Below are 27,587 nucleotides of genomic sequence, written 5' to 3'. Positions count from 1 at the left end.
ACTCATTAGTAACGCATACGGTATCACGCATAGTAACGGCGCTATAGCGAACCAACACCGTTACCAAACGATGCATTCTTCTTGTTTTCGGAATCTTGGAACTTAATGAACCCATAGTATCGAACCACAATTTTCTCTTTAATTCATTTGCAGGGAATGAAATGAATTTAACATTCGGATCACTTATTGGTGATGTTTTACATCCAGGTATAACACAAATACGATGTTTCATTGTGTAACTTAATAAAAACCAAACAAAAGTTACTTCACAGTGAAGTGTAAAAAAAAAATGGCACAGAAAGTTGTTTATTTTCATTAGCGTCGTCTACAAATTGATCAGAAATTAGGCTCCGCCCATGAAAAATGGCTGAGAGCCCGTTTTGAAATGGGAGGAGCTTATTCGAACTTTTAACTAAAAATACACACATTTCGGTTGATTTAAAAAAAATAAAAAATACCATGAGAATCAGCGTAAAAAACTGATTCTAACAAAGTATGTTTAAAACCAATCGAAATTTCATGCAAAGACCCTATTGCCCCAAAAGAGGCCCGAGCAACCGGAAGCCCTCGAACATCAACCCCAAGGCCTGTTTCTGTGTTTAAAAAAAAAATTTTTACTTAAATTAATAATAAAAATTACAATAGAATTACTTACCGCTAAAGCACCTTGAGCCACGGGAGCGGGGTGGGCTAAAGGAGCTGGTTGCGCCACAGGAGCGGGTTGGGCCACGGGAGCGGGTTGCGCCACGGGAGCGGGTCGGGCCACGTGGGCGGGTAGCTCCGCGGGAGCGGGTCGGGCCACGTGGGCGGGTAGCTCCACGGGAGCGGGTCGGGCCACGTGGGCGGGTAGCTCCACGGGGACGGGTACATCCAAGGAGGCGGGTAGTTCCAAGGGAGCGGGTTGCTCAATGGCCTGTAGCTCTACGGCGGACTCATCGGTCGGCTGCCCACCGTCCTCGGCCGGATTGCCCATGCCCGAGGGCGAGGCTTCTCTGGCCAGAAAAGCCTCGCAATACAGCGAGGCTTCCCCGTCCAGAACTGCCTCACCCCTATCACCGGCTGGTCCGGCCTGGTAGACGGTTACAGCTCTGAAACAAATAGATAAAATAAGTTAATTGAATAATAGAAAAATGAATACAAAAAAACCCTTACCCTCCGGTTCGCAGGAATTTTCTGGTCAGGTACCGACAATTTCCGCAATTGGCATAGTCCGTCCACTCCGCCTCTGCATACCCAACGTATTTCAGTAAATATTGGACTTTCGAACGTCCAGTTCCCGACCGCACCATCCTAAAACGGAAAAAGGAAAATAATTAAAACATAATAAAGTGAGTAAATTTAACATTAAAAAGAAATAAAATAAAGTTTCAATTACCTTCGATTCAACACAGCTTCCACTTCGAACTCCTCGAATCCATCTTGAACTTGGTGGTTGCGGGGCATCTTCGTTGCTGGAAACACTAATTGACTTGACGCTTACACTTCACGAACTAACAGAAGAGTTGAAGGTTCAAGGCCAAGCGCAGTCGTTTCCAAAACGTTTGCTTTGCCCTTAGGAGCGGGGTGGGGGTGGGTGGGTTTTCGGTTAAAATCTTATTGCATCCCCCAACCCCCCTCCTCCTCCATTCGTATATCCCTTTCCCAGGTAATAGCATTTTTAGTAAAGCTATAATTGTTTCGTTACTATTGTAATTGTTCATTACTTTTTTTTCTACATTTATTTATAATAATGGTTATTACTTCATTAATCATCGCAAAATTCCAATATTAGTTAGTTATTTTCCTTTTACAGTATAATAATAACGCTAGTTTGGCAACCAAGCGTATCCAAATCCCCATTACTTGTGGATACAGTCGCAACTCCATCTCGTTCAGGGGCCTGAACGCTGTCAGGCAAAACATGACGACAACTCCTGTTAGGGTTCAGGTCCCTGGCCTCAATTTGCAGCAAGAGATAGACAGCTCAATTCGCTATACTAGCGCAACTTGCCTTACGCATTTAGTTGCAACTCCATCTCGTTCAGGGACCTGAACCCTGTCAGGCAAAAACACAAAACCCCCGAGCCGTTATTTTTTTGTTTTGTGTTTGTTATTATTTATGTTTATTGTTTATTTTTCTTTCTGTTTCCTTTCCGTAATACAATGCATTTTAACTTTATAATTTTGCTTTCATTTATTAGGATATAACTTAATTAAGCAACGATATAATTTCATTAAAATTACTGTAATAATTGTGAATTTCCACTCATGGGCATTCGGGTAGTGGAACCGGTTCCAAAACCCGATATCATTACTGAGTACCCTATTTGACTTGTTTTTTTGCAATACATCATAGTTTTATTTATTTTCCTTCACTTGCACACCCATTTTAAGTTAAGGCTGGGCCATATCTTTTAAAGTGGGTATTTTAAACGAAAGAAAACCGCTTGATAAGCACCTACCCGAGTAATGACCCATCAGCTATTTTTCAGGTAGGTAGGTCGGTGCGGTTTAACGTGTCTCGGGTAATCCCTCTATCACAGTACACAAAATTAAAATAGCTTGATAGGTAACAATATTAGGTCTAAATAAACAAATTTTACAGAAATGGATAGCCGATGATGGGGGCTATCCACTTCTGTAAAATTTTTACTTAAAAAATACCTAACCGAGTAGTAAACCGATTGGATATTTTTGTCGGTGTGGTTTGACGGATCGTGAGTTTCAGCTTGGCTTATTCTAGATAACCTTAAACGGATACATATATATATATTTTTCATTATTGACAGGGACTCAGAGATGAAAGTACTTTTCTGAATATGACAGCAGTGGAGAAAGATGTCGACGATTTGTACGAAGGAGGTATACTAGCCTCTCTACTTAATCAAATTCAGCGTTTTGGCGTAAAAGTTAACGAAGTAATGCAAGTATAGGAATTTATGCTCAGGTCCCGCGATTGAAGGAACCAACGAAGATCTTTACATAGACGTGTTTTCTTTGCGCAACTATGTTCACGTGGACGAAGTAGCCGTTCTCTACGAAGAAAAATATGGAACTTCGCTCACTACCGTTGTTACCACCGAATTTGAGGGAAGGGACATGGGAAATGCTCTTGTGTCCATTCGTATTATTTATTATTCCTATTGCATTGGAAGTAAGACGGAAAATGCTTAAACAGAATTATTTTTTTCTCCAGTGCAATATAGTCGCGACAAGGCAAAATACTTTGCCTCCCGGTTCCATGAGTCTATTGCTGGAGCTGGAACAGCAGACCGAGATCTTATGCGCTTAACAATTAGTCGTTGTGAGACCGATCTCGGTAACATTAAAACTGCCTATCAAAACATCTATTCAGTTTCACTTATAGTAGTGATGTGTCGGTAAGTTGAACTCGGCTATAGTATAAACATTGTAAACATATAATAAACTATGCAGTTTCCGAAACAAGTAAGGAGAAAATTAAGCTTCTGTTTTCCTCAACAGGATGATACTTCTGGATCCTACCGCTCAGCATTACTTGCATTAATTGATTAAAGAAGATAATTAGGTACGTAAGATAAAGCACACATTCGGCTTTTGAAAACACACAGTAGGTCTATGTAGGCTAATGTGTGTGTACTATCTGTAACCTCTGCATGCATTATAAATTTCTCTTTCTAAAAGTAAACAAAATCCTGCCTATGAAATTTTATTTCAAGTGTTGACTAGCCAAGGCTACTATAGCTATAGCTGCATTTCAAAACTTTACCATACAACGGCTTTATATGTTTTCTTAACACTAAAAGGGTCTTAGTACAAATTCCAAATATATTTAGACCATAATCACGGTTGAGCGCCGTCGGGAACTGCCCAAAAGGCCATGCCCGTTCTCCTTTTTGGCCCGTAGGTCGAGGCGGAAGTTAGTTGCTCAGGTCGGGTCATGGATTCGAACGAATTCAAATGCAACGGGCACTAAGTACGGTCACTGTGTCGGAGGACTGACCGTGTGCTTGGCTTGTGATTTGAAGTAACAAGGGATAAGTGCATGCTGACGTGATCTTATCGCGTCAGAGTAGGCTACCTATTGAGCGGGTGCGAGAAATGCGGGCTACCGACAACCCTCAGTGCTACCGAAAACTTAAAAAAAAATTTAAAAATTTTAATAACACATGCACATGCTTTCACTCGGACCACTGTACTAACCCGACAAAGCGTAGCTTACCCTCCATAGTCCATACTTATTACCGTATTGGATTTGTCTTCTCATCTCTTTACCCTTCTCGTGAAGAAGTCTAGCATCCGCCTCTGCATCCCTGCAGCTCTTCTGTAGGAGGACAGTCACTCCTATGTTAGTTGTACAATTCACCACCAGGGGGGCAACTGAAGAGTTCGAACCTAAAAGGTCTTATGGCGGAATTGGTATACATGTTCCAGTCACGATCCGTGAGTGCAACCGTTTCCGTATGGTAAGTATGATAGGTAAGTATACGCTTAGTCGGGTTGGTGCAGTGGTTCGAGTGATATCAGCTTGCAGCTATCACTTGTGACTCCAAATCACGAACCAAGCACACGGTCATTCCTCCAATAATGTGACCGTACTTAGTGCTCGTTGCATTCGAATCCGTTCGAATCAACGTCCTGACTTTTTCTTTCAGGCACGGGCATGGCCTAGGTGATAGTTCCCGAGGCGATTGAGGTTGGGTTTAATAGTCGTTTGATTTTGATCACAACATTTAGCGTGCACCAAAAATTGGCGACATAGTCTTCAAAGATTCCACGCTGAAAAGGAATAAAGAGTCTGACGATGACTTGCTGTAAAAGCCAATCATGAATTTGAAGAAATGGATACCAAATGATTGCAAAGGTCGCCACTGTGGCAGCGCCAATCTGGACCAAATTCTTTAGTTGGGAGCTCTCTAAGAAATATGTCGGGAAAAAATTCCAAGATTACATTTCGGTACATTTTTACCGATATACTTGTCGGTTTTTCACTGATTTTACGCCAAAATCCCTACAATATGATTTTTTAAAGGCTAAGAAAAATATCCGACAATCAATCACGGTATTCCGATTGAAGGACAAACATATTAGGGCGGGTTGGCGATCGTAACAAAGAAAAGTAAACAAAAGCATTGCCAGAGGCCTTGCCTAATTACCTAACTGATTTTTATCCTAGGTGTGGGGGACATTTTTGTTTGTATTGTTTTTGTAAGAATGAAGGATTACAAAAAAAACTGTAGTTTTCCCTTAGGTTTGGCAAATTGGTTAACCTAACAAATAAGGATTTTTTAACGGGGAGGCACATTTTTTCCATTTTGGCCTCAAGATGAAGAGAATGATTGCAGTTGTTAATTTGCAATTCTTTTTTCGACAATTCGACAATCGTAAAATCAATTTATATGGAGCGTTAATGGCCAAAAGTCTAATTCATATACATAACATATAAGATTTTCAATTCTATGAAAATTTTCCCGAAAATTTTTCTATCACCCTACACATGTCTCACAATATAGTGCATTCTATAATGCACATATAACAGTCAATGTGGCACAGTGGTAAAATATCAGACTTCTATGAAAAAGACGTACTGGTGCTATGGTTCGAATCCCCCGAAAACCACCAGCTCGGAGCTAAACGAATAGTAGCTCGGAGAGAGATAATAGTTTTAAACTATCGAGAAAAAATTAAATAGTTGGCTTTAAATAAAATTATTAGAAATATTTTAGAAATAAAAATTTTTAAGTTAATGTTATTCAATAACAATTAAAATAATGTCTTAACCGTTTATGATATTACAAAGTACTGCATGATGATGAAGGACGTCTGCACACATTTAGACAGACAGACCTTGAAAATACAAGAATACAGTAGGGGTAGAAGGGGGAAACCAGACGTCTGGACCTTGAGAATGAAGGGGGTGAATACACCCCCCAAATTTTGGGAAAATAAAGGTAAATCGACAATAGTATTCGGATTACCACTGTTTTCCCGATTTAAATTGTCGGTAAAAAAATGCCGACAAAAAAGTCTGGACGTTGATTACCGAGTTATTTCTCGGTAAAAACCCCGAGATATTTCTTAGAGAGAGGGAAGTGAGGAACCTTTAGGTTGACAGGAAGCCAGCAAATAGAAGCCAGCAAATAGAAGTATTGCATGATACAACTCCATCTGCTTAAAGTTTAAGGCAGCTGAAAAGGCAATTGCTGCTAACACATTCTTTCCCTGAGAAACAAAAATGATTGCCCACAAGGTCAACCCCAACGAAACACAATTGTACTGAAAATGACCATAATCTATAAGGGTGAGTCCAGAGTGTGAGGACAAAGCAAAGAAAACCCATTTGTACTTATTACTCATCTTCAAGCTTCTAATGTAAAAATAAAGTGCACTGACAAAGAAAATACAATCAGACACAAGGACGGACATCCTCATGAAATATTAGTGGTCAAAGTTTTCAAATCCCTGAGACACATGGAGTTTTACATAGTCTTGGTTGATTTTCTTAGCCACCGATCCAGTTAGGTAGCTTTGATATGCTGTGAGAGGAGGGTAATCCAGTCCCCAGTACAATAAATCATTGTCTGTTGTATTTCTATACCTGATGAGATGGATATCCTATGAATAATATCAGCCAACCTATCTCGACATCAAACCTACCAATCCTGTATGGGTAAGTTAACCGTAATTTCCATCCAATGTCTTTGAGCTTCATAATCTCCAAATTTTGGAGGTTCATTTTTGCCAGAATATGGGAAAACTGAGACACCCAGTTTAATGATGATTGTAGTCAAAGCAATCACTTCTAACTTGTAAGGGACCTCCATAGTGAATCCTTACTACGCTATGACTACTATGACGAAAATCACTAAAAATAAATAACAAAACGAAAAAACCAAACAAAAAAACAAAAATAGCTGAGTTAATTTAGTGTCTTCAAGTCGCAGCCTGCAATTATGGGTAAAGTATACATTTCAACTTGTCTCATCCTTTTTGTGTGTTAATATGACAATGCAATTGTTGAGTTAAAGGATTTGTATGTTGTATATAGAGGTGGATTGATTGTTGAAAGTTTTGATGACTGCAATTATGTAACTGATTTATTAAAACCAATGGTTTGATTCCAGCAGCTTTTTATGGTATTATGCTGCTACTGGCTGTCGTGTCACTGATGGCTGGGTGGACCATGGGTGTGCCGATGGATTCGTCTTCTTCCGAGTACGGTAGTTATTCATACCAGACGACTACTGCTGCGCCGTACTACACCACTGCTGCGCCGTACAACACCACGACGTATGCTGCCCCCAGTTATTACACTACAAAGGCGCCCGAGTACTACCCCACAACATATGCGGCCCCCACTTACTACACCGAGGCTCCCAAGTATTACAGCACCAAGGCTCCTGAATACTACACCACCAAGGCTCCTGAATACTACACCACCACGTATGCAGCTCCGACTTACTATACGGAGGAACCAAAATACTACTCCGCACCGAGCTATTACACAGAAGCGCCAGTATATTACACGACAACGTATGCCACTCCAAGCTACTACACCGAGGCTCCCACCTACTATACCACAAAGGCCCCTGAGTATTACACACGCTTCACCAGTTTACTACACCGAGGCCCCAAAATATTACTCTGCTCCAAGCTACACTGACAACCGTGTCGTACTACACAACTACAGAGGCGCCCAATTATTACGTAGCACCAACTTACTACACTGAAGCCGCCCCATCTTACTACTCCGAGCCGACCTACTACACTGAAGCCCCGAAGAACTACGCTGCCCCAAGTTACTACACCACGACTGCTCCTTCGTACTACGTCGAACCTAGCTACTACACCACAACTTATGCTGCTCAATCTTACTATACTGAGGCTGCTGAATACTACACAACTAAAGCCCCGGAGTATTATACGACGAAAGCTGAATACTACACCACCACTTACGCCGCTCCAGCTTATTACACTGAGGCTCCGCAATACTACACAAAAAAGGCATCCGAATACACAACGTATGGTGCCCCAAGCTACTACACCGAGGCCCCCAAGTACTACACCACCACTTACGCTGCTCCAGTTTACTACACTGAGGCTCCCAAATATTCGGCTCCACAATACACTACAACATATGCTGCCCCAAGCTATTATACACAAGCCCCGAAGTACTACACTACAACATATGCCGCTCCGGTTTACTACACCGAAGCTCCTCAACAACCTATGCTACTCCCGGCTACTACACCGAGGCTCCAGCTTACTACACAACTACCTATGCAACCCCATCCTACTACACTGATGCTCCCAAGTACTATTAATCGTGAAAATTGCGCTGTCCATCAAGCTCGATGATGGAATATTCAGATTTGATTTTATCATTTACAGTCCTCGTTCCAAAATAAGTATTTCCATTTATGCATTCACTAGTCGTTTTCCATACGAATGTTTCCAAATGAATTGTTGAATACAGATACAATGCCGTTAACAAATCCCCTCGTTCTTTTTATTTTGTATCAAATAAAGCTAATGAAAGCGATTTGTTTCCCTACAACATTGTAATTGCTGAACGCATTTATACACTAGAACATTAGTGAGATTTACATCATTGGTATTCATCAGTCTGGTATAATTTATATAGCTATTTAGTTGCGTAGCATAGAACATTGCTTCAATTGATTGCATTTGCCAATTAACATTGAATTGGGCAAGGTTGAAATCCACTTATCTTTACCGTTTTTAATTGCGTAGCAGGATGTAGCGTAAAATTTTCTAGTTTGCATTTCCATCACTAATGTTAATTTCCTAATTTCAATCTGAAATTCCCTTAAAAGGAAATGCTCAAATATTCGGACTAGATGTTAGAAGTTTTGGTTAGCCAGTTTGGATTTTAGTTATTGAAAAAGAAAAAAAAAAAAAAAAAAGGGTTGCGCTAAGCACTTGATTGACTTGTTATCGAGTAACCTCCAGACCTGCCCGGACGGAGATCATATTGCTGTACTATATGATCCACATCGTGACATCAGCTGAGGGCTCTTACCTCTCTATTCAGTCTTGCATTGCAATGGGGGCCAATCCCATTCCAACGCTTGACCTTTCGAGTTGTAATTGGGAGTCAAGTAAGTCTGTATTCATTTGTTGGAAGACAAACCTCTTTTTTTTGTTTCCGACGCCTGTTAAGCATCTTGGTCATGACACAATAAAGTATCGTTTTCCAGCGGAGGAGAATATAAGAAGAATCATGATTGTAGCACACAGTTCCAGCGTTTTCCTTCTCTTGTCCTTACACATAAAAAAAAAAAAAAAAGGGAAAATAATCTGAATTACAAAGGATGTGTTTGGATTCTCTTGTGTGTGTGTGTGTGTGTGTGATGCTAATCACACAAGTTTCCCTTCTATGGAGGTTTCTGCGTAATTTATATTTTCGACATACACCCACACTCGCTGCATCATATAGTGCAATCGAAAAGGATCAGACACGGCGATGATGTGATCGTTAACGTAAACCAACCTAGCGCAGTTGAAACCATGACGATGTGATTAATAAATTCTGAGAAAAAAGCTACCCAAAATAATTCGGGCGGGAAATAACAGAACACACCCTGGCGGGGTACTTTTGGTGTAACAAGTAATTGCTATCTATATGTTGAAATAAAGATTGCTTGCTTTTGGGTAGATCTAGTGAAGCTTTAGTTTAGAAAATATCTTGTCGTTTTCAAAAAGTTATCACAGCCTCAAATTTCAAATAAAGCTAAGAAATTTATCTACGCAGACTCAAGTCATAGCTACAACTGGATAAGGAATTAAAAGAGGCAATATTACCTTTCTGATTATGATGCAAACTGATGTATTCCAGAATAGGCCAATGTCAGCAGCTCAATTCATTTTCCTCCTGAATTTTTTTCCACATCGGTTGACCTGTCAAGAAAATTAGGCATCAACATCATCAAATCCATTCGTGCGGCACTGGTTAACTGTGTTTGTTATAAAGCTTTGTATACCTAAAAGGCATTGATGTAATCAGATTAGAAAGATTAGGCTATATCCAGAATCGACAACACACACGATTAACTTACTAGGATACCTTGCGTGGAAAGTGTTCACAAAGAGTTGAGCCTCTTCTTCCCCGACTTCCAACTGTTCGGCTAAACTTTTACATCCCATGCCGTAAACAATCCCGTAGAAGATTTGTTTCGCTTTTTGCCTTTCATCGTCTCTGACTTCTTCTTGCTTTTTCTTTTTCCAAACCGATACAATGCCGCGGAAAACATCGCCATCGGGTTGGCTAGAACAGAACAAAGACCTGCGTCTTCGCTCAAATGCGCCAATATTCGAAGTTCCAACTGAGAATAATCCGCCGAAAGCAAGATAGTTCCTATATTTGAAGTACAAACTTTTTAAAAATTAACCTGCCATCAATGCCCAGTTAAGCAGACAGCAGACAGCCATCAAAAGATTTCATAGAAATATGCTACTCATATGCCACCTGGTGGCAACCGAAGAGTAACTTCTAGGTCTTATGGCGGGATTGGTATACTTGTTCCAGTCACGATCCGTGAGTGCAACCGTTTCCGTTTCTATTGTAGCATTTTTTGCGTGTCAAAATTTGTTTAGCATAATTGAGATTCTTAATAATAAGTAACACAGCAAGTGACGAATAAAGTTCATTTTTTATTATTGTCAATCTAGTTCATCGTGTTTGCGAAATTTAGCATTAAAGCCAAACTGACGCCATAATGAGCTGTAGCTCTTTTGGATCAACTATGAGACAGTATAAAAGACTTGATGAAGCGGTAAGTATGATAGGTAAGTATTGAAACTCGAGTAGGAAGAAAGTCGGTTTTGGGAGTTGCCACCCCCCGCTAAACAAGTAAATTTGACGTGAGTCCCGGTTGCAGTCCCGATAGTTTCGAAATTATCTACCCACGGGGTAGTAACGTAGAAACGATTAGGACTGTGCGAAGGTTCACGTAAATGGTCAGGTGGGGCATTCTTCTGCTAAGAATTGGGGAAGTAAATCGAAGTTGCCCAGTTTACTTGAGTTTTCACACTCATTTTCTTTGTGTACTTTGCGTCCATCAGCAAGTACCATAATTCCATTCAATGAGGAACTAACTTCCGCCTCGGTCTACGGACCAAAAAGGAGCACGGGCATGGCCTAGGTGGCAGTTCCCTACGACGCTCAACCGTGAACTTTTTGAGATCTAAAAAAAATAAACAAAAACTTAAAAAAAAATCTTTTTGCATTATAGTTCCATCTTGAAGTTAATATCATAAGCGTTTTGTTATATTTTGCATTTAGCGTTCGAATACTTTTCTAATCAAAAACTAAACTTTCGGTTCGTTTTGATTAATGATTTGTCACAACTCAAGAAAAGGGGGAAAAACAAAGCACAGTAGGATGTAATCTCATATCAAATGATCATGTAATGCAAATTCGGTGTGCCTGCTCGTCGACTCCCTTGTTTATCGACGCCTGCCAGCGAAAAAAGTGTGAATGGGAGTGTCCTCATGAAGTTTGTGACCACCCCTGTTATGAGTTTTGTAAACGAGCTCCGTGTGACAAACCGTGCAAGAAAATGTTTCGTTGCGGACATACTTGTAATGGTCTTTGCGGTGAAAGTTGCCCGCCCACATGCCCATCTTGTGCCTACGTTAAAATACCTAACTACAACCCCAAAGCAAGGTACAAACCCCCCCCAACCCCCCTAAATGGACTTCGAATTCTTGCCTCATCGGTCCCGTGCTACTCACGTGCCACCTAGTGCCAACCGAAGAGAACCTTCCCGGTCTTACGGCGGGACTGATACACGTTCCATTCACGATCCGTGATTAACAATAGACCATACGATTTTTCTATTGTAGCGTTTTTCATATGCAAGTATCTATCTAGCATAAACAAGATTCTATTCAATAGATAATAAAAAAGAAGTAACGAATAAAGTTCATTTGTTATTATTGTCAATTCAGTTTATTCTGTTTGCGAAATTTAACATGAAACGTAAACTTGTGCCATAAAGAGCCGTAGCGTTTTGCCAGTCTCTTTGGTACAGTATAAAAGACTTGATAAAACGTTTTTCGTTTGGTAACGGTGTTGGTTCGCTATAGCGCCGTTACTATGCGTGATACCGTATGCGTTACTAATGAGTGTTTATCTAATGCTAATTGCAGGTCGACGATGGATGAAAGAGTGACGCAAGTTTGAATAACGATTGGAATAATGACCACACTGGCTGGTTACATGGAAAGCAAAGGCTATAAACTCCAAATGGAGGAAATTAGGTGTCCACATGAATTATAAACGGTGGATTAATAGGACGACCAAACCCATTCTTTTTTCACGTTCTCTGCAGTTAACCATCACAAATATGTTTTAATTCTGTTTTATATAAATCAGGCAGAAATGTAAATAAATTCTTGTCGTGACCCTCGGACTGCTCAAAGTTGTGGTGATGATGCGGCTTTAAGAAGTCGGAATGAGCTGCAGCGAGTTCATCTAAGTTAATGTCCGTTAGGGTAGACTATTAGATTTAGCTGTTGATTTATCCAAACGCATGGGGGCGGGGGAATAAGCAGCAATAATTGGGAAGGCGCAATCAAGTAAACTAATCTTAAGGGCCGTTTTCAAAATAAGCCCATAACCCCCAAAACAAAAATTTCAAGATTGAAAAATAGCAAAGAAAAACAATCTTTGTTTTTGGGGGTAACATAGCCTTAACCTCATTCGACCTACCCATCAGCCAGTATTCAATCAACATGGCAAATTTTTACATATTTATATCGTTATGCCTGGCGCCTCTCTCTCTGTATTTCACCTTCAGTCTCTCTCGCTCTCTCCTGTCTTCTTCTCTCTCTCTCTTTAAGCCATCACACCTTCGATTGCTGGGCAAAGCCAGCCACACTTTCCCAGCTAGCCATCTACCCCAGAACGTCTGCACTCGTCTTCGCTGTACTAAACTCAATGCCATCCCTTTTTCTTTTTGCTCTTCTTCCCGCTTCTTCCCTCCTTTTCTCTCCGACGACAATCATTCGTCTGTTTCTCTTGAAGTGGATATAACGTTGCCTTCGAATTAGTTTCCCAGAATCCAATTCATAACAATATAAACTAAAATGATTGCTTGAGTTTTTGTTTTGTTTTACATTTTATTCAAAGTCGGCTTCTACGAGAAAAAGAAAAACATTTTTGCAGTGCGCACAGCGACATCATTTACCCCACAATCTAACAAGGCTGAAAAGATTCCGGTGTGATCAGTTCGATCGAAACTAAAATTGCATTTGTACAATACAAAAGCATTTACTAGATTATAACAGAAAAGAACGAATCTGTTCAGGCATGAGTCTTCTTGTCGTTTCTGCCGTTTTCTGTCATCTACAGAAAACAAGGCGAATATGACGTGCACAATACGACATACTGACTGTAGTAACCAACCAGCTAGTCATTTTCACTTCCATACAATCGCCAATGTAACGGGCCGAACGACAGCCATCAAAAGATTTCATATTCATAGAAATATGCTACTCATATGCCACCTGGTGGCAACCGAAGAGTAACTTCTAGGTCTTATGGCGGGATTGGTATACATGTTCCAGTCACGATCCGTGAGTGCAACCGTTTCCGTTTCTATTGTAGCATTTTTGCGTGTCAAAATTTGTTTAGCATAATTGAGATTCTTAATAATAAGTAACACAGCAAGTGACGAATAAAGTTCATTTTTTATTATTGTCAATCTAGTTCACCGTGTTTGCGAAATTTAGCATTAAAGCTAAACTGACGCCATAATGAGCTGCAGCTTTTTTCGATCATCTATGAGACAGTATAAAAGACTTGATGAAGCAAATTTCGTATGGTAAGTATGATAGGTAAGTATACGCTTAGTCGGGTTGGTGCAGTGGTTCGAGTGATATCAGCTTGCAGCTATCACTTGTGACTCCAAATCACGAACCAAGCACACGGTCATTCCTCCAATAATGTGACCGTACTTAGTGCTCGTTGCATTCGAATCCATTCGAATCAACGTCCTGACTTTTCTTTCAGGCACGGGCATGGCCTAGGTGATAGTTCCCGAGGCGATTGAGGTTGGGTTTAATAGTCGTTTGATTTTGATCACAACATTTAGCGTGCACCAAAAATTGGCGACATAGTCTTCAAAGATTCCACGCTGAAAAGGAATAAAGAGTCTGACGATGACTTGCTGTAAAAGCCAATCATGAATTTGAAGAAATGGATACCAAATGATTGCAAAGGTCGCCACTGTGGCAGCGCCAATCTGGACCAAATTCTTTAGTTGGGAGGGAAGTGAGGAACCTTTAGGTTGACAGGAAGCCAGCAAATAGAAGCCAGCAAATAGAAGTATTGCATGATACAACTCCATCTGCTTAAAGTTTAAGGCAGCTGAAAAGGCAATTGCTGCTAACACATTCTTTCCCTGAGAAACAAAAATGATTGCCCACAAGGTCAACCCCAACGAAACACAATTGTACTGAAAATGACCATAATCTATAAGGGTGAGTCCAGAGTGTGAGGACAAAGCAAAGAAAACCCATTTGTACTTATTACTCATCTTCAAGCTTCTAATGTAAAAATAAAGTGCACTGACAAAGAAAATACAATCAGACACAAGGACGGACATCCTCATGAAATATTGGTGGTCAAAGTTTTCAAATCCCTGAGACACATGGAGTTTTACATAGTCTTGGTTGATTTTCTTAGCCACCGATCCAGTTAGGTAGCTTTGATATGCTGTGAGAGGAGGGTAATCCAGTCCCCAGTACAATAAATCATTGTCTGTTGTATTTCTATACCTGATGAGATGGATATCCTATGAATAATATCAGCCAACCTATCTCGACATCAAACCTACCAATCCTGTATGGGTAAGTTAACCGTAATTTCCATCCAATGTCTTTGAGCTTCATAATCTCCAAATTTTGGAGGTTGATTTTTGCCAGAATATGGGAAAACTGAGACACCCAGTTTAATGATGATTGTAGTCAAAGCAATCACTTCTAACTTGTAAGGGACCTCCATAGTGAATCCTTACTACGCTATGACTACTATGACGAAAATCACTAAAAATAAATAACAAAACGAAAAAACCAAACAAAAAAACAAAAATAGCTGAGTTAATTTAGTGTCTTCAAGTCGCAGCCTGCAATGATGGGTAAAGTATACATTTCAACTTGTCTCATCCTTTTTTGTGTGTTAATATGACAATGCAATTGTTGAGTTAAAGGATTTGTATGTTGTATATAGAGGTGGATTGATTGTTGAAAGTTTTGATGAATGCAATTATGTAACTGATTTATTAAAACCAATGGTTTGATTGCAGCAGCTTTTTATGGTATTATGCTGCTACTGGCTGTCGTGTCACTGATGGCTGGGTGGACCATGGGTGTGCCGATGGATTCGTCTTCTTCCGAGTACGGTAGTTATTCATACCAGACGACTACTGCTGCGCCGTACTACACCACTGCTGCGCCGTACAACACCACGACGTATGCTGCCCCCAGTTATTACACTACAAAGGCGCCCGAGTACTACCCCACAACATATGCGGCCCCCACTTACTACACCGAGGCTCCCAAGTATTACAGCACCAAGGCTCCTGAATACTACACCACCAAGGCTCCTGAATACTACACCACCACGTATGCAGCTCCGACTTACTATACGGAGGAACCAAAATACTACTCCGCACCGAGCTATTACACAGAAGCGCCAGTATATTACACGACAACGTATGCCACTCCAAGCTACTACACCGAGGCTCCCACCTACTATACCACAAAGGCCCCTGAGTATTACACCACAACTTACGCTTCACCAGTTTACTACACCGAGGCCCCAAAATATTACTCTGCTCCAAGCTACACTGACAACCGTGTCGTACTACACAACTACAGAGGCGCCCAATTATTACGTAGCACCAACTTACTACACTGAAGCCGCCCCATCTTACTACTCCGAGCCGACCTACTACACTGAAGCCCCGAAGAACTACGCTGCCCCAAGTTACTACACCACGACTGCTCCTTCGTACTACGTCGAACCTAGCTACTACACCACAACTTATGCTGCTCAATCTTACTATACTGAGGCTGCTGAATACTACACAACTAAAGCCCCGGAGTATTATACGACGAAAGCTGAATACTACACCACCACTTACGCCGCTCCAGCTTATTACACTGAGGCTCCGCAATACTACACAAAAAAGGCATCCGAATACACAACGTATGGTGCCCCAAGCTACTACACCGAGGCCCCCAAGTACTACACCACCACTTACGCTGCTCCAGTTTACTACACTGAGGCTCCCAAATATTCGGCTCCACAATACACTACAACATATGCTGCCCCAAGCTATTATACACAAGCCCCGAAGTACTACACTACAACATATGCCGCTCCGGTTTACTACACCGAAGCTCCTCAACAACCTATGCTACTCCCGGCTACTACACCGAGGCTCCAGCTTACTACACAACTACCTATGCAACCCCATCCTACTACACTGATGCTCCCAAGTACTATTAATCGTGAAAATTGCGCTGTCCATCAAGCTCGATGATGGAATATTCAGATTTGATTTTATCATTTACAGTCCTCGTTCCAAAATAAGTATTTCCATTTATGCATTCACTAGTCGTTTTCCATACGAATGTTTCCAAATGAATTGTTGAATACAGATACAATGCCGTTAACAAATCCCCTCGTTCTTTTTATTTTGTATCAAATAAAGCTAATGAAAGCGATTTGTTTCCCTACAACATTGTAATTGCTGAACGCATTTATACACTAGAACATTAGTGAGATTTACATCATTGGTATTCATCAGTCTGGTATAATTTATATAGCTATTTAGTTGCGTAGCATAGAACATTGCTTCAATTGATTGCATTTGCCAATTAACATTGAATTGGGCAAGGTTGAAATCCACTTATCTTTACCGTTTTTAATTGCGTAGCAGGATGTAGCGTAAAATTTTTTAGTTTGCATTTCCATCACTAATGTTAATTTCCTAATTTCAATCTGAAATTCCCTTAAAAGGAAATGCTCAAATATTCGGACTAGATGTTAGAAGTTTTGGTTAGCCAGTTTGGATTTTAGTTATTGAAAAAGAAAAAAAAGAAAAAAAGGGTTGCGCTAAGCACTTGATTGACTTGTTATCGAGTAACCTCCAGACCTGCCCGGACGGAGATCATATTGCTGTACTATATGATCCACATCGTGACATCAGCTGAGGGCTCTTACCTCTCTATTCAGTCTTGCATTGCAATGGGGGCCAATCCCATTCCAACGCTTGACCTTTCGAGTTGTAATTGGGAGTCAAGTAAGTCTGTATTCATTTGTTGGAAGACAAACCTCTTTTTTTTGTTTCCGACGCCTGTTAAGCATCTTGGTCATGACACAATAAAGTATCGTTTTCCAGCGGAGGAGAATATAAGAAGAATCATGATTGTAGCACACAGTTCCAGCGTTTTCCTTCTCTTGTCCTTACACATAAAAAAAAAAAAAAAGAGGAAAATAATCTGAATAACAAAGGATGTGTTTGGATTCTCTTGTGTGTGTGTGTGTGTGTGTGATGCTAATCACACAAGTTTCCCTTCTATGGAGGTTTCTGCGTAATTTATATTTTCGACATACACCCACACTCGCTGCATCATGTAGTGCAATCGAAAAGGATCAGACACGGCGATGATGTGATCGTTAACGTAAACCAACCTAGCGCAGTTGAAACCATGACGATGTGATTAATAAATTCTGAGAAAAAAAGCTACCCAAAATAATTCGGGCGGGAAATAACAGAACACACCCTGGCGGGGTACTTTTGGTGTAACAAGTAATTGCTATCTATATGTTGAAATAAAGATTGCTTGCTTTTGGGTAGATCTAGTGAAGCTTTAGTTTAGAAAATATCTTGTCGTTTTCAAAAAGTTATCACAGCCTCAAATTTCAAATAAAGCTAAGAAATTTATCTACGCAGACTCAAGTCATAGCTACAACTGGATAAGGAATTAAAAGAGGCAATATTACCTTTCTGATTATGATGCAAACTGATGTATTCCAGAATAGGCCAATGTCAGCAGCTCAATTCATTTTCCTCCTGAATTTTTTTCCACATCGGTTGACCTGTCAAGAAAATTAGGCATCAACATCATCAAATCCATTCGTGCGGCACTGGTTAACTGTGTTTGTTATAAAGCTTTGTATACCTAAAAGGCATTGATGTAATCAGATTAGAAAGATTAGGCTATATCCAGAATCGACAACACACACGATTAACTTACTAGGATACCTTGCGTGGAAAGTGTTCACAAAGAGTTGAGCCTCTTCTTCCCCGACTTCCAACTGTTCGGCTAAACTTTTACATCCCATGCCGTAAACAATCCCGTAGAAGATTTGTTTCGCTTTTTGCCTTTCATCGTCTCTGACTTCTTCTTGCTTTTTCTTTTTCCAAACCGATACAATGCCGCGGAAAACATCGCCATCGGGTTGGCTAGAACAGAACAAAGACCTGCGTCTTCGCTCAAATGCGCCAATATTCGAAGTTCCAACTGAGAATAATCCGCCGAAAGCAAGATAGTTCCTATATTTGAAGTACAAACTTTTTAAAAATTAACCTGCCATCAATGCCCAGTTAAGCAGACAGCAGACAGCCATCAAAAGATTTCATAGAAATATGCTACTCATATGCCACCTGGTGGCAACCGAAGAGTAACTTCTAGGTCTTATGGCGGGATTGGTATACTTGTTCCAGTCACGATCCGTGAGTGCAACCGTTTCCGTTTCTATTGTAGCATTTTTTGCGTGTCAAAATTTGTTTAGCATAATTGAGATTCTTAATAATAAGTAACACAGCAAGTGACGAATAAAGTTCATTTTTTATTATTGTCAATCTAGTTCACCGTGTTTGCGAAATTTAGCATTAAAGCCAAACTGACGCCATAATGAGCTGTAGCTCTTTTGGATCAACTATGAGACAGTATAAAAGACTTGATGAAGCGGTAAGTATGATAGGTAAGTATTGAAACTCGAGTAGGAAGAAAGTCGGTTTTGGGAGTTGCCACCCCCGCTAAACAAGTAAATTTGACGTGAGTCCCGGTTGCAGTCCCGATAGTTTCGAAATTATCTACCCACGGGGTAGTAACGTAGAAACGATTAGGACTGTGCGAAGGTTCACGTAAATGGTCAGGTGGGGCATTCTTCTGCTAAGAATTGGGGAAGTAAATCGAAGTTGCCCAGTTTACTTGAGTTTTCACACTCCTTTTCTTTGTGTACTTTGCGTCCATCAGCAAGTACCATAATTCCATTCAATGAGGAACTAACTTCCGCCTCGGTCTACGGACCAAAATACTACACCAAAATACTACACCACTACCTATGCTGCTCCGACGTACTACACCGAAGCCCCCAAGTACTATTCGGCTCCACGTTACTACGCAGAGGCCCCAGTTTATTACACCACAACATACGCTCCTCCAAGTTACTACACCGAGGCACCCAATTACTACACAACAAAGGCACCGGAGTATTACACAATGACTTACGCTACACCAAGCTACTACACTGAGGCTCCTTAATATTATGCTGCACCCAGCTACACCACCACTACTATTGCCTACTACACCACAACAGAAGCAGCCAAATATTATGCTGCTCCAACTTACTACACAGAAGCTGCTCAGTCTTACTACGTGGAGCCCACATACTACACTGAGGCTCCAAAGTATAACTCTGCCCCCAGTTACTACACCACTGCTGCTCCTTCGTATTACGTTGAACCAAGCTACTACACTACAACCTATGCTGCTCCATCTTACTACACTGAGGCTCCCCAATATTACACCACAAAGGCTGCTGAATACTACACAACTAAAGCCCCGGATTACTATACCAAGAAAGCTGAATACTACACCACCACTTACGCTGCTCCTGTTTACTACACTGAGGCTCCCAAGTACTATCCGGCTCCGACCTACTACCAGACTGAGGCACAGTACTACACCACCAAAGCACCTGAATACTACACCACAAAGGCGCCCGAATACTACACCACCACTTATTCGGCTCCCAGCTATTACACTGAGGCTCCAAAGTACTACTCTGCCCCAAGCTACTACACTGAAGCAGCTCCTAAATACTATTAGAGGCCAAGTTTTTTTAAAGCGCTGAACATTTCATCTCCCATATTTATTGGTTCATCACAGTCGTTCTTGAAGTATAACATTAATGTCAAATGAGATGTTTCATACAAAAATGTCCTCGTTAACCCTTCGCATTTAATTTCTTTCTCTTTATAAAACTTGTGTGCAAAACAAGCGTGGTATGGTGAATCGAGTTTGTTTCACGATAGGCCTATATGAAGGACGTTTACACCTTGACGTACAGTAGACCCTATGTTAATTCTTAATGGCAGAGACTAATGAGGATTAAAGAATTCCGTTATTACCTTATTTCTTAATTATACGTTAAAAATAGTAAAAGCCTTTAATTATAATGACATTTGAGTTTTTAAAGTGAAATTACGTAAAGAAAAATGTCCATCAACATAGTCCCACATGTGATAGTAAACGTACTCGTATACGTACCGTACGTACGTACTAGTTAACTAAATATTTGTTCATGACTGCAATCTGCTCAGTTATCACGACGTATGCCCCACAAAGGATATTTGATCGTTGGTTTACGTCTTGGATACATATAGGTGTAAGATTGGGTTCAATGAGATCCACTTCCACATCTCTTTTCTTGCTCTACTGCACGCGAATGTTAATATTTAGCAACTTTCGACGATTCATATTTGACAATGAATAAAGGACTTTTTTCTTGCAATTACCGACTAGGAAAAGGAAAAGATTGAATCATTCGTTACAGCACAAATCACATCTTTCTGTGTTTTCTTTGTCTCGATGTCGTCAGCCAAATCATTGGAATTAACCAGTTAGCGGATACATCGGGGTTAATTAATAGATAGTTTAACTAGTTTTACAATTAGAATAAGAGTTTTACAATTAAAATTCTCTTGTGCATATTGTTTTAAAGAGAAATTGATATTCACGTTAAGGATTGTTGTTTGACATTGAATCAGCAATGTTCGCCCTTTCAAACGTACTACGCCTACACAACAAAAGCGCCAAACCAAAAGGGTGGGGTAAGAATATTGGCTGTTACGTCACTACCCGTAAGGTGCATGTGTCGTAACCGCAGGGCCAATGGATTGAAACAGGGTTGACTTTGCAGTCATATAAAATGAGAGGACAGAAATGTATCAATTCAGTGTAGTAAGCAACTTGGACAGCAACACGACATCTACCATCAGTTGTACTTCACATCGTGTTTTCTAACTCTAAAATGATGAGTAATTTGTCGTTTTATTTAACTATTTAATCGTAGGAATTGAAATTGTGATTCATTGGGATTTTAATCAATCGAAATGAACTTGTGTGCATCTTATTATTACATCCAGGTGGATTCAGGAGATAACGTTTTATGTATTGTCTTGTTTCAGCTAACTACGGCGCGATGCTGCTGTTGGCTGTCGTTACCTTGATGGCTGGAAAGGCCTGGGGGGGACCGATGGGATCGTCTTCTGGGTACTACACCACTCCGGCGCCTTACTACACAACGACGTATGCAGCCCCCAGCTACTACACCACCAAGGCTCCCGAGTCCTACACAACGAAGAAGGCCGAGTATTATACAACAACATATGCTACTCCTAGCTACTACACCGAGTCACCTAGCTACTACACGACCAAAGCGCCAGAATACTACACCACAGCATCCTACTACATCACTACATATGCTGCTCCGACCTACTACACTGAAGCTCCCAAGTCCTACTCAGCTCCAAGCTACTACACTGAGGCTCCGAAATACTACACCACTAAGGCGCCGGAGTACTACACAACGGCTTACGCTGCACCAAGTTACTACACCGAAGCCCCCAAGTACTATGCTGTCCCCAGCTATACTACTACTACCGCTGCCTACTACACCGAAGCAGAAGCAACCAAGTACTACGTAGCTCCGACTTACTACACTGAAGCCGCTCGGTCTTACTACAGTGAGCCCACTTATTACACAGAGGCCCCTCAGTATTACTCCACCCCGTCTTACTACACCGAGCCCAGCTACTACACAACAACAACTTACTCCACCCCAGCTTATTACCCTGAAGCTGCAAAATACTACTCGGCACCAAGCTACTACACTAAAGCCCCGGTTTACTCTGCTACATATGCCAAACCAAGTTACTACACCGATGCACCACAATACTACACTGCCACTTCTTATTATACCACTAAGGTCCCCGAGTACTACGCTATGGAAAAGGCCGAATACTACCCTTCTACTTATGCTGCTCCAGTTTACTACACTGAGGCTCCTAAATATTCGGCTCCAACTTACTACCAGAACGAGGCTCCGAAGTACTACACCACTAAGGCGCCTGAATACTACGCGCCTTCTTATGCTACCCCAAGCTACTACACCGAATCTCCCGTCTATTACACTACGACTTACTCCGCTCCCGAGTACTACACCACCAAGGCTCCCGAGTACTACACCACCAAGGCTCCCGAGTACTACACCACCAAGGCTCCCGAGTACTACACCACCAAGGCTCCCGAGTACTACACCACCAAGGCTCCCGAGTACTACACCACCAAGGCTCCCGAGTACTACACCACCAAGGCTCCCGAGTACTACACCACCAAGGCTCCCCGAGTACTACACCACCAAGGCTCCCGAGTACTACACCACCAAGGCTCCCGAGTACTACACCACCAAGGCTCCCGAGTACTACACCACCAAGGCTCCCGAGTACTACACCACCAAGGCTCCCGAGTACTACACCACCAAGGCTCCCGAGTACTACACCACCAAGGCTCCCGAGTACTACACCACCAAGGCTCCCGAGTACTACACAGCTCCAAGTTACTACCAAACTGAAGCCCCCAAATACTACACCACAAAAGCGCCAGAGTACTACACTACCACTTACTCTGCTCCCAGCTACTACACCGAGGCTCCAGCCTACTACACAACATATGCAACCCCATCCTACTACACTGAGCCACCAAAGTACTATTAATCGTTAAAATTGTGTTGTCCATCTAGCTCGATGAAGTGTCAATTAGATTTTGTTTTATCATTGGCGGTCCTCGTTCCCAATTCAGCATTTCTTTGATATATATTTATGCATTCACTATAGTCGCCGCTCCATACGAATGGGGTTCTTCAATGAAATCTTGAATACAGATGTATATCGTTACCTAATCCATTATTGTTTCTATTCTTGATCAAATAAGGCGGGTGAAGGCAATTTCAATATTACTTGAACAGCTTTCTAATTCTGAACATTAATTTACAGTTTAATATTCTAGAGTTATATCATAAACATTTGTGAATCTGTTTATGACATTATATCTTCTGATACGTAGTACAGAACATTGCCTTCATTCATTACGTTAGGCCATTGGCATAGAGAATTTATTGGGCATCTTTAAATCTCACTTGTGCTGTTTACCCTATTTAATTAAATAGCATAATAGTGTAGCGAAATTCTTTTCAGTTTGCATTTATACATACCATTAAAGCTAATTTCCTAGTTTCAACCTGAAATTTCTATTTTAGGGAAATGCTTAAATATTCGGACTAGATGTTAGAAGTTTTGGTTTGCCAGTTTGAATTTAAGTTGTTGAAAAAGAAAAAAAAAGATTGCGCTAAGCACTTGATTGACTTGCTATCTTAGTAACCTCCAGACCTGCCCGGATGGAGATCATATTGCTGTACTATACGATCCACATCGTGACATCAGCTGAGAGCTCTTACCTCTCTATTCAGTCTTGCATTGCAATGGGAGGGGCCAATCCCATTCCAACGCTTGACCTTTCGAGTTGTAATTGCTTACAGACTCTTGGTTACTAGCAATCCCAACAGTGGGAGGGTAACATGCCCAGTCATTTCAAGTGCCGCTACACATAGAAATGCGCTGAACTCGGAAAAACAGTGATGAATATCATTCGACTTGATTACAAAACAAAAAACTTAATTAAATATTTAAAATTTCGAATTATTATCTAGCACTCCCGATTTAGGGTGTGGCATCACGCATCAACACCGTTAATGACATGCAAGAATCCTCGATATCACCTTGCGGCCGATGTCGACACTATTGTGTTCATGCATCGGCTAAGTGTTTTTCCAAGTGTGTGGCGAAAATATCAGTTGTCGAGATGAATCAGTTACGCCATTACATTCAAAGATATTCTGTTTGTCTTTGATTAATTGATCTCAGGTATCACAACGTTCCTGTAGTAGGAAGTTGTACATAACTATAACGCCCTCCTACTACACCACCACATCCTACGTTCAAACCTACACTTAAATACCAACTGACTTCAAGCTAGTATACCGAAGCTCCGGTTTACTACTACACTACAACAAAGGCCGAATCCTAGCTACTACACCGAGGCTCCGAAGCGTTATTCCGCCCCAAGCAACTACACTGATCCAGCCCTGAAATTTTGCTTAAATATTCCGTTGCTAGAGTTTAGCACATGAGCTTTTCAGATGGGATGGGATGACGTAAGCAAAGATTCACACCAACACGAGCCCAATGCGTCCAATGATCCAGGCCGCTGAAAAGATTCCGTCTTTTCAATTTCCGGATCTGGAAAATGATCGTATCAAACGTAGCTGGAAAATTTGAGTTTATTATTATCATCAATCCGGTTGTCACGATGGATGTCATACCCGTACGCTTTCATGGTGAGCTTATACGTTTCTGTACAATTCACATTCACCTTTCTCATGGCATTATATATTTTAAAGAGAAATCTCAATTTACTTTCCTTGTTCTATACGGAATCAGTTTATTGAGCTCACTTGTGCCCCTTCATAACGTTCCTATACAAAAAAAGCACCAGTCAAAAGGGTGGGGTAAGAATATTGGCTATTACGTCATTACCTGGCAGGTGCACGTGTTGTAACCGCAGACTAATGAATCAAAACAGGGTGACTGTACAACCATATAAAAAGAGACGACCACGGTTCAGTAAGTCAGTGTAATAAGGCACTTGGACACTCAAGCAACAGCATTAAATTTTCTGTCGGTTGTGTTTCACATTGTGTTCTTCAGCTTTGCAACTATGGGTAATTTGATTTTTTATTTCGATCGTATCGTAGCAACTGAAACTTTAAACAAGATTGGTTTTATTCAATGAAATGAATGTGTGTGTAACTGCGTTGCATTTAAATAGGATAAGGAACTGAAATGATTTACATTTTCTTGTTACAACTCTTCTTACAGCTCTTCTTCCCGCTTCTTCCCTCCTTTTCTCTCCGACGACAATCATTCGTCTGTTTCTCTTGAAGTGGATATAACGTTGCCTTCGAATTAGTTTCCCAGAATCCAATTCATAACAATATAAACTAAAATGATTGCTTGAGTTTTTGTTTTGTTTTACATTTTATTCAAAGTCGGCTTCTACGAGAAAAAGAAAAACATTTTTGCAGTGCGCACAGCGACATCATTTACCCCACAATCTAACAAGGCTGAAAAGATTCCGGTGTGATCAGTTCGATCGAAACTAAAATTGCATTTGTACAATACAAAAGCATTTACTAGATTATAACAGAACAGAACGAATCTGTTCAGGCATGAGTCTTCTTGTCGTTTCTGCCGTTTTCTGTCATCTACAGAAAACAAGGCGAATATGACGTGCACAATACGACATACTGACTGTAGTAACCAACCAGCTAGTCATTTTCACTTCCATACAATCGCCAATGTAACGGGCCGAACGACAGCCATCAAAAGATTTCATATTCATAGAAATATGCTACTCATATGCCACCTGGTGGCAACCGAAGAGTAACTTCTAGGTCTTATGGCGGGATTGGTATACATGTTCCAGTCACGATCCGTGAGTGCAACCGTTTCCGTTTCTATTGTAGCATTTTTTGCGTGTCAAAATTTGTTTAGCATAATTGAGATTCTTAATAATAAGTAACACAGCAAGTGACGAATAAAGTTCATTTTTTATTATTGTCAATCTAGTTCACCGTGTTTGCGAAATTTAGCATTAAAGCTAAACTGACGCCATAATGAGCTGCAGCTTTTTTCGATCATCTATGAGACAGTATAAAAGACTTGATGAAGCAAATTTCGTATGGTAAGTATGATAGGTAAGTATACGCTTAGTCGGGTTGGTGCAGTGGTTCGAGTGATATCAGCTTGCAGCTATCACTTGTGACTCCAAATCACGAACCAAGCACACGGTCATTCCTCCAATAATGTGACCGTACTTAGTGCTCGTTGCATTCGAATCCGTTCGAATCAACGTCCTGACTTTTTCTTTCAGGCACGGGCATGGCCTAGGTGATAGTTCCCGAGGCGATTGAGGTTGGGTTTAATAGTCGTTTGATTTTGATCACAACATTTAGCGTGCACCAAAAATTGGCGACATAGTCTTCAAAGATTCCACGCTGAAAAGGAATAAAGAGTCTGACGATGACTTGCTGTAAAAGCCAATCATGAATTTGAAGAAATGGATACCAAATGATTGCAAAGGTCGCCACTGTGGCAGCGCCAATCTGGACCAAATTCTTTAGTTGGGAGGGAAGTGAGGAACCTTTAGGTTGACAGGAAGCCAGCAAATAGAAGCCAGCAAATAGAAGTATTGCATGATACAACTCCATCTGCTTAAAGTTTAAGGCAGCTGAAAAGGCAATTGCTGCTAACACATTCTTTCCCTGAGAAACAAAAATGATTGCCCACAAGGTCAACCCCAACGAAACACAATTGTACTGAAAATGACCATAATCTATAAGGGTGAGTCCAGAGTGTGAGGACAAAGCAAAGAAAACCCATTTGTACTTATTACTCATCTTCAAGCTTCTAATGTAAAAATAAAGTGCACTGACAAAGAAAATACAATCAGACACAAGGACGGACATCCTCATGAAATATTGGTGGTCAAAGTTTTCAAATCCCTGAGACACATGGAGTTTTACATAGTCTTGGTTGATTTTCTTAGCCACCGATCCAGTTAGGTAGCTTTGATATGCTGTGAGAGGAGGGTAATCCAGTCCCCAGTACAATAAATCATTGTCTGTTGTATTTCTATACCTGATGAGATGGATATCCTATGAATAATATCAGCCAACCTATCTCGACATCAAACCTACCAATCCTGTATGGGTAAGTTAACCGTAATTTCCATCCAATGTCTTTGAGCTTCATAATCTCCAAATTTTGGAGGTTGATTTTTGCCAGAATATGGGAAAACTGAGACACCCAGTTTAATGATGATTGTAGTCAAAGCAATCACTTCTAACTTGTAAGGGACCTCCATAGTGAATCCTTACTACGCTATGACTACTATGACGAAAATCACTAAAAATAAATAACAAAACGAAAAAACCAAACAAAAAAACAAAAATAGCTGAGTTAATTTAGTGTCTTCAAGTCGCAGCCTGCAATGATGGGTAAAGTATACATTTCAACTTGTCTCATCCTTTTTTGTGTGTTAATATTGTCACACTGGCTTTGTATTGTGTCACATGAACATAAATCAATACAAGTAGTGATGACCTTAAATCTAGACAATTATTC

At 40.8% G+C, this 27,587-nt stretch overlaps 6 protein-coding genes, 1 long non-coding RNA gene and 3 pseudogenes across 10 annotated transcripts; 5 read left to right on the top strand and 5 right to left on the bottom strand.

Annotated features, from left to right (window-relative positions):
• Window positions 1-290: 290 nt before the first annotated feature.
• On the bottom strand, window positions 291-1,970 carry LOC116932740 (nischarin). The gene is made up of 4 exons (XM_032940573.2): window positions 1,376-1,970; window positions 1,153-1,290; window positions 656-1,088; window positions 291-593 (listed from the first exon to the last, which is right to left on the bottom strand). Exons 1-4 carry the CDS (start codon window positions 1,441-1,443, stop codon window positions 531-533), a joined length of 702 nt encoding a protein of 233 aa, XP_032796464.2. The 5' UTR covers window positions 1,444-1,970; the 3' UTR covers window positions 291-530.
• A 749-nt stretch (window positions 1,971-2,719) lies between these two features.
• LOC116932736 (annexin B9) lies at window positions 2,720-3,665 on the top strand. Its single transcript, XM_045176525.1, has 4 exons — window positions 2,720-2,841; window positions 2,927-3,103; window positions 3,176-3,359; window positions 3,463-3,665. The coding sequence occupies exons 1-4, from the start codon at window positions 2,799-2,801 to the stop codon at window positions 3,503-3,505; spliced, it is 447 nt and encodes a 148-aa protein (XP_045032460.1). The 5' UTR covers window positions 2,720-2,798; the 3' UTR covers window positions 3,506-3,665.
• A 123-nt stretch (window positions 3,666-3,788) lies between these two features.
• Window positions 3,789-10,458, bottom strand: LOC123474503 (annotated as a pseudogene).
• On the top strand, window positions 6,961-8,866 carry LOC123474403 (annotated as a pseudogene).
• Window positions 10,459-13,655: 3,197 nt separating the features above from the next.
• Window positions 13,656-13,965, bottom strand: LOC123474408. The gene is made up of 2 exons (XR_006649218.1): window positions 13,832-13,965; window positions 13,656-13,765 (listed from the first exon to the last, which is right to left on the bottom strand). It is a non-coding gene; the product is annotated as an uncharacterized LOC123474408 (long non-coding RNA).
• A 20-nt stretch (window positions 13,966-13,985) lies between these two features.
• Window positions 13,986-18,650, bottom strand: LOC123474392 (dolichyl pyrophosphate Man9GlcNAc2 alpha-1,3-glucosyltransferase-like). Of its 2 annotated transcripts, XM_045176509.1 has the most exons (5): window positions 18,253-18,650; window positions 17,999-18,177; window positions 14,823-15,030; window positions 14,191-14,763; window positions 13,986-14,120 (listed from the first exon to the last, which is right to left on the bottom strand). In XM_045176509.1, the coding sequence occupies exons 3-5, from the start codon at window positions 14,987-14,989 to the stop codon at window positions 14,075-14,077; spliced, it is 786 nt and encodes a 261-aa protein (XP_045032444.1). In that variant the 5' UTR covers window positions 14,990-15,030; window positions 17,999-18,177; window positions 18,253-18,650; the 3' UTR covers window positions 13,986-14,074. The 2 variants fall into 2 exon arrangements, with proteins under 2 accessions (XP_045032444.1, XP_045032443.1); XM_045176508.1 differs by lacking the exons at window positions 17,999-18,177; window positions 18,253-18,650 and having other exon boundaries at window positions 13,992-14,763.
• Window positions 15,269-17,082, top strand: LOC123474502 (annotated as a pseudogene).
• Window positions 18,651-19,290: 640 nt separating the features above from the next.
• On the top strand, window positions 19,291-20,234 carry LOC116932735 (extensin-2; the record flags this gene model as incomplete). The annotated part of the gene is given in 1 exon segment (XM_032940568.2): window positions 19,291-20,234. A coding segment is annotated over 1 exon segment (822 nt), but the record flags the coding sequence as incomplete, so codon positions are not given.
• A 935-nt stretch (window positions 20,235-21,169) lies between these two features.
• Window positions 21,170-23,245, top strand: LOC116932734 (extensin-2). Its single transcript, XM_032940567.2, is given in 3 exon segments — window positions 21,170-21,323; window positions 21,474-22,687; window positions 22,689-23,245. Coding segments are annotated over 3 exon segments (1,593 nt in total). The 5' UTR covers window positions 21,170-21,316; the 3' UTR covers window positions 23,061-23,245.
• A 2,034-nt stretch (window positions 23,246-25,279) lies between these two features.
• LOC123474394 (dolichyl pyrophosphate Man9GlcNAc2 alpha-1,3-glucosyltransferase-like) lies at window positions 25,280-27,459 on the bottom strand. 3 transcript variants are annotated; one of them, XR_006649200.1, is made up of 3 exons: window positions 27,161-27,459; window positions 26,169-27,101; window positions 25,280-26,102 (listed from the first exon to the last, which is right to left on the bottom strand). XR_006649200.1 is itself a non-coding variant. In XM_045176514.1 (3 exons), exons 1-3 carry the CDS (start codon window positions 27,325-27,327, stop codon window positions 26,413-26,415), a joined length of 786 nt encoding a protein of 261 aa, XP_045032449.1. In that variant the 5' UTR covers window positions 27,328-27,457; the 3' UTR covers window positions 25,280-26,412. The 3 variants fall into 3 exon arrangements, 2 of the variants coding, with proteins under 2 accessions (XP_045032449.1, XP_045032448.1); XM_045176514.1 differs by having other exon boundaries at window positions 25,280-26,458; window positions 26,529-27,101; window positions 27,161-27,457; XM_045176513.1 differs by having other exon boundaries at window positions 25,280-27,101.
• Window positions 27,460-27,587: the final 128 nt, after the last annotated feature.

Source organism: Daphnia magna, linkage group LG7 (genome assembly GCF_020631705.1).
Source record: "Daphnia magna isolate NIES linkage group LG7, ASM2063170v1.1, whole genome shotgun sequence".
Lineage (NCBI taxonomy): Eukaryota > Metazoa > Arthropoda > Branchiopoda > Diplostraca > Daphniidae > Daphnia > Daphnia magna.
This window is presented reverse-complemented; position numbering and strand designations above follow the sequence as displayed.